Below are 6,202 nucleotides of genomic sequence, written 5' to 3' on the forward strand. Positions count from 1 at the left end.
TCATTTACCTGTTTATAACAAAGATTTTTTTGTTCATCAAATAGTCAAAAAATGTAAGGAAACCAAATCATAAAACTGCTGTCAAACAAGTGTTAACACTCTTTGATCATTAGTTTCAAACATTGCATCTGAAACCACAACAAAAACATTGTCTTTTGTAATTTAGTTGTGAAATTTTCAATTTGATTTTAGATTCGATGTTTAAGTTAAAGTTTATTCTCACAGATATATGATTTGAGATCTGTTTGACTGTCTTATGCTAATTTCATCTAAACCTGTTATATCCACACTGAATTTTGTTTAACTCGACTTTTATTTCATCTCAGCTCTTTTTTTGTTTGCATTTGCAAATGTTTAGCGTGTTTAGTCAAGTGAAAAAAGACAACTGTCAACAGTTTGAACACCTTTTTGTTTTCTATGTCTTAAATAATAAAATAGTTTATGCTTCATCTCATATGTATTGCTTATTTTTTTCATTATGTACAACATTGAATGCAGAATTGTCCATCTAATTGTCAAAATCTGCTAACCTTATATTTCATAAATTGCACTGATATTGAGCAGCCACAGTTGAAACAAACCTGACAGCTCTCTGCTAAACTAAGTCAACTGGCTGTTTGTGTGATAAGATTTGTAAATTTGGAAAATAAGTTTCAGTTACCTTCTTTTCATGTGTGACTTTGCTACACTTCTGTCATGGTGGATCAGCAAATGTGTGAGGAGAGTTGTTTGTAAATAAGTTCAGTCAGTGCATTAGGCCTGAGCTCAGGCTCACAAACTCAGGCATTCTCTCAGGCTGTACCTGTACCATAAATTACAGAGTACTTACCACTAGATGGCGTAGTACTCAGCAATTTAAGTGTGAAATTGGTAGCAGTGGTTGTGCTGATACAAGGCCGGCTCAGTTTTTACAGACTACAATGGATTATAATGTGCTTGCTGTAAGTTTGTGCTAATGGGGTTTTTAGTGGCTGTCACAAGTAATTCATATTGGAGCCGCATTAACTGAAACAGTTAACTAAAAAACTCACTCTGTAAGTGTCTCACAGGATCAGAGAGATGTTCTTGAAACTCACTGTTTAACCTTAACACAATGTATTCAAAATCACTTTGAGCTTGCACAGCTCGGGCTCATCATACAGCTGCAACAGCACAAATGGCAGGCTGGCAAATATTGAAATATGGTTGCAGTAAAAATGTCAAAGTACTTGCTTTGTTACATCACATTGTGAAATGTGAATAAGCAGTTAAACTGTGTACAAATCCCAGGAGCAGCCTGCACAGCACAGGCTGGACCCTTTAATATGCTTCAGGCAGGTCACTGGAAGGTCGGTGATTCCTCTGTGACCTTCTCATCTTGACCCTCTGAAACTTCTGCCCTGATCCCAAACATCCACAAACTAAAACCTGTGCACATTTTGCTTCTTTTACAGGAACGCAGTACTGACACATTAATATATAATGTAAACACAAAAAGGAGGAAAATTAAGGGAAATGAGAGAATTAAAAGGGAAAACAAACACAGGAGACCAGCATATGGATGATATAGTATGAGCTGATCATGTTTACTCAATTAGTTGTTTCCTTTTTCCACACTAAGCAGCAGAAAGATCTGAGATTTTCTTTGTATATTTATGCATTTGCACACTCCTCCAAAGACACATGCATGTGTGCACATTCACACACGGACAACTTCAACCCTCAAATACAGTATAAGGTTACATAGTTAATATGTGTTAAATTACATGTTAACACCTGCAATCAAAATGGTTTTATTAATCTTTCTATGTTTCTATTTTTTTTTTCCGCTTTCTGTATTTTTGCTACTTCGTTGTCGATACCTCGTTAATACCTTTATACCTATTTCACACCTCCTACATCACCACTATTGCGTAAGAAAAAGATGCTCACAAAATGGTATAGAAATGGGAATTTAAAAAGCACACACACAAATGTTGAAAGGCCATTCAACGTTCTAGCTTTAAAATGACCATTTAAAATTTTTTGTAAACATGATTTTTGTACTGGTTTAATACTTTCATATATTTTAGGGAGGCAGACCCATTCATTAGCATTAGCAAACTCATCTCTTTGTCAACCCATCACTATTTCATACAAGCATGTAACAAGTGAGGCATTTTAAATGCTTCACTAGAGGAAAGCACAAGTTAATACAGAGAAAAGTGTTTTCTGTAAATTTATCCCCAGATAAACCTGAGTAACATAATAAGATAATGTATCTGTGGTTAATCAAGCAGCAGGTCAGAGTCCTCAGTCCCACACAGCCGTGTGACCTACATGACTCAGTCTCTTTCTAATCTCCACGTCCTGTGGATGTCAAATGATGCAGGTCAGCAGAAGAAGTTCTCGGCCAGCTTCCTCATTCTTTTATTGTCAGTGGCCTTAAGGGGACGTGTAGGAACTGAATGAGATTGCTCTTCATCTTCAGGTTGCTCCTCTGTGATGGTGGCCCGTTTCAGCTTATCTTTATCAAGGTTTGGATGGAAGAACGTATAATAAATAACTTTAAATAACAGACCAAGGATGTAAACTGCAACAACACAGGCAGCCGTGGTTAAAGGGTGTGTCACAAAATCAGGAGGATGTGTGCTCATCTTCCAGCACCACAAACCACAGAGGATGCAAATATCAATAAGGATATACGCGTGATAGAGCACGGACCTGATCCTCATCCCCTTGGCCACACTAAACCAGTTAAAATACCAAATGAGGCCAACAGTGGTTCTGTAAAGCCATTCTCCACGAGGGTCATCCATGAAGCTGGTCTTGGATCGCCAAGCGAAGAAGAATAAAACCAGCCAAGAGCAGATGAAGTGGGCGAAGATGAAGCAGGGCAGCACAGAGGCGAAAAGAGCGAGAGCAGCGATGCGAGAAGAGATGAGAACCAGGTTCCAGATGAAGTAGAAAACTAATGAGATCATGTGGTGTTTTTCCTTCTCTGGCAGGAAGGTGCGCATTGAGTGATCGTAGGTGGTCAAAAAGGAGGCGATGGACAAAGTCGAGCCGATGGCCTTCAACACTGAGGAGAGAGTGAGGGTCAGAGTTAGAACAAACGTTGATTCTTTGTTAGAAGATCCAAGTAATTTACGAGTTCAAAAAGCAACCCCAAATATTTTCAAACATTTTTTGTCATTCAGTATTTTATTATTTCGACTGTATGATGTTTGTTTTCACAGAAACAGCGATCATTTGGCATTTAACATTTTCCCATCAACCAATTATAATAGGTTAGTATAATTATTTCTCTTCTATTCACATCTCTGTGTGAGCTCCAGCAAAGATGCTTTTAATTGTCTGCTGCAATTTCACTTTCCAAAATTTGATGACCAGATTTCACACAAAAATTGAAGCAATTTTGAATTTGATGGCAGCAACACGTCTCATGGAGGCAAAAGAAGGCTGGACAAGTAAGTGAACAATTTCAGAAAAATGTTCCTCAGTGTTCCTCATCATCTACACTGGAAAAAAGGGATTGGCCAGCTCTTGGATTTACATAAGCAGCTTGCATGTATTTAACACAAGTGACTCATGCTTTAAAGTTAAGTGTAACTATATAGTGTAGAAACTACATGATTAAATTGTTCATATCATGTTCGAGTGAAGTAAGTCAATGATATAGCAATGGTAAATCCTGCAACTCTGCACAGGATTTCAGTTCACGCTTTGGATCGTGGTTTGAGGAAGGCATCCATCTCAGTCAAGTCGATCAGCCGCCTCTACTTTTTTTTGGTATACCGAAAAAAGTAAATTGGGTGGTTGTTACATTAAAAAAGTCTAACTTGTAATTTGAAGAAAATAATTTCATGTTTCTATGGTGAAAGTAATTAAATCATGAAGGATCTGTATGAAATTCAGCAACTTAATTTGTTCCTGGTGAGATGACCTGTTACAATCTAGTAAGAGTGGTTAGTTTCTGGACTCATGAAATTAACAAGATCACATGAGTTTTCAAAAACTGCAGAAAAACCACTGGAGTTATAAGAGGCAGACAGCTACACACACACCACGTGTATGCCATCGCTTTGTGGTTCAAATCCACAATCCACTGGGTGTTCTGGTTTCCTCCCCTAACAGTAGCACAATTAGAGTTAGGTTAATTGGTGATTCCAAATTGCTCCTGAATGTGAGTGTAAATGGTTGTTTGTCTCTATGTGATAGACTGGTGAGCTGTCCAGGGTGTACCCTGCCTCCACATCTGGAAAGACACCATCAATGCTGAAAGTTTCTAGAACAACACCTGCTCCCATACAGACCTTTATGTAGCGAAAGCCTTAGAAACAAACTAAACAACACAGCAAGACAAGGCTGAACTGCATACTGCGTGTATTATAAAGGCTTCACGATAGAGTCTGGGTGACCTGGTCTGCCTTCAGTCACAATCTCTCACCAACTGAAAACATTTGCAGCATCATGAAACAAAAAATACGACTCAGAACTGTTGATCAGCTAGAATCTTACATCAGGCAAGAATGGGACAGTGTTCCTCTCCCAAATGTCCAGCAGCTCATCGCCTCAGTTCCCAGACATTTACAGTCTGTTGTTAAAAGAAGAGGGCAAACTACATAGTGGGAAATTTGACCCTGCTCCTATTTTTTGACACATGCTGCTGCCATCAAACTCAAAATGAGCTTGATGATAGACTGATATATTTTCTATGTTCTGTTGTAAATAAAATAAGTGTTTATTAATTTTGCAGATCATTGGAATTTGTTTTTATTTACAATTTATACAGCGTCCCAACTCTTTTGGAATTCAAGTTATAAATAGATGAGAAAACTTTGAATGTGGTTTTATTCGTAATTCTACTTTCAATGAAAAGCTACACCTGAGTGATCCAAGTATACGTGATCAAAAGCTGAGTAACAAACTGTACCTGTAACAGGATCCAGCCGACATTTGTCCAGAATGATGGTGAGCATGAGAGCAAGCTGCGGGGCGCTCTCTGAAAACGTCTCTATGAAGCGCAAAATTCGGAGATCCTGTCTCAGAAACTTGGCCACACTCTCAGCGTCAGCGCGCTTTCTGTATAAGCTTTGCACAGACTTCTCCATGACTCCTGCATACCTGAGAACCAGAAGAACCAGTTACAACAAATCCTCCCGCCAGACACGCTGAACTGAAAAGATCTCGAAGCAGAAAAGGAGCAACAAACGTCCGAACAAAACAGGCTTTACTAAGATGATTTAATGTTACTACAGGTGTGTACTTCTGTAGTGCAGCTGCCAAACAAACAAGTTCATGTAAATTTATTTCCTATAAATCAAATATTTCAAGGAACAGGTGAGGAAATGTAAAGATGGTGCCTGGGGCTCTATGAACGCACAAATATCATCATGAAACAACCTGAAGAAGATCCCCAGCTGGAAAACATGCAGCAGCTTGAGCTGGCACTGGCTCGGCTTCTTCTCAATCTTTGTCTTCATCTTAAAATCATCGTAGCGGTACCACAGCCAGCTGTACACCTGAACCAACATGGACGAGCCCAAGAGAAACAGCAGCAGGAGGCTGAAGTACACGTAGGCCTTCTGCTTGTAGAGGGACACAGCAGCCCATATATCCAGCCCTATATCAAGCAGGAAAGACAACAAGTTCACACAAGTGAAGAGAAAGTCCCGAGTGCAGCATTTAAACTCATCCTCTGAGCCCGGCATGCTGCCTCGATGGCCTGCTTCTAAAGCAGCTATATGTTAAGGTTTAAGACAGCTCATAAACTGAAACTGAAAGGGCCAGTGTTTAAAAAACACCTCCTAGAAACTGATCCACCTATCTTAAAGACATATTGTACCATTTTACACACATGCATACATATAATCAACTGTAGTATGTCCACCGAGACATGAATACAACTTAAAACAACCTAAAACTGTAAAAACAAAAATAAAAGAAGAAGAAAAAATCAACATCAACACATTAAGATTGACGAGAGAAAAATGAAAAATAAGCAACGATCTGGACTTTTGATATCAGCAGAGATTGTTACGAATGCATTATTACCATTTATATTTCAGATCTTCTCATACCGGTGTTAAGTTAATGAAGTTATTTCTCACTCCCAACACGTGTCCTTCAGGCTTATGCCCCATAAACAGAATACAACACAAATTCTTTGTGCTATTGGAAAAAAATCTTTTCAAATAATCAAGTAGTAGATGTTGTATACTTTCAAATTTTCAACACAATT

The 6,202-nt window shown here is 38.6% G+C and overlaps 1 protein-coding gene across 1 annotated transcript; it reads right to left on the reverse strand.

Moving 5' to 3' along the window:
* Nucleotides 1–1,550: 1,550 nt before the first annotated feature.
* Nucleotides 1,551–5,677, reverse strand: LOC308384095 (XK-related protein 8-like). The gene is made up of 3 exons (XM_080862435.1): nucleotides 5,365–5,677; nucleotides 4,895–5,085; nucleotides 1,551–3,040 (listed from the first exon to the last, which is right to left on the reverse strand). Exons 1-3 carry the CDS (start codon nucleotides 5,670–5,672, stop codon nucleotides 2,352–2,354), a joined length of 1,188 nt encoding a protein of 395 aa, XP_080718561.1. The 5' UTR covers nucleotides 5,673–5,677; the 3' UTR covers nucleotides 1,551–2,351.
* Between the last annotated feature and the right edge of the window lie 525 nt (nucleotides 5,678–6,202).

This window comes from Rhamphochromis sp. 'chilingali' (assembly GCF_963969265.1).
Source record: "Rhamphochromis sp. 'chilingali' genome assembly, chromosome: 17".
NCBI classification, from domain to species: domain Eukaryota; kingdom Metazoa; phylum Chordata; class Actinopteri; order Cichliformes; family Cichlidae; genus Rhamphochromis; species Rhamphochromis sp. 'chilingali'.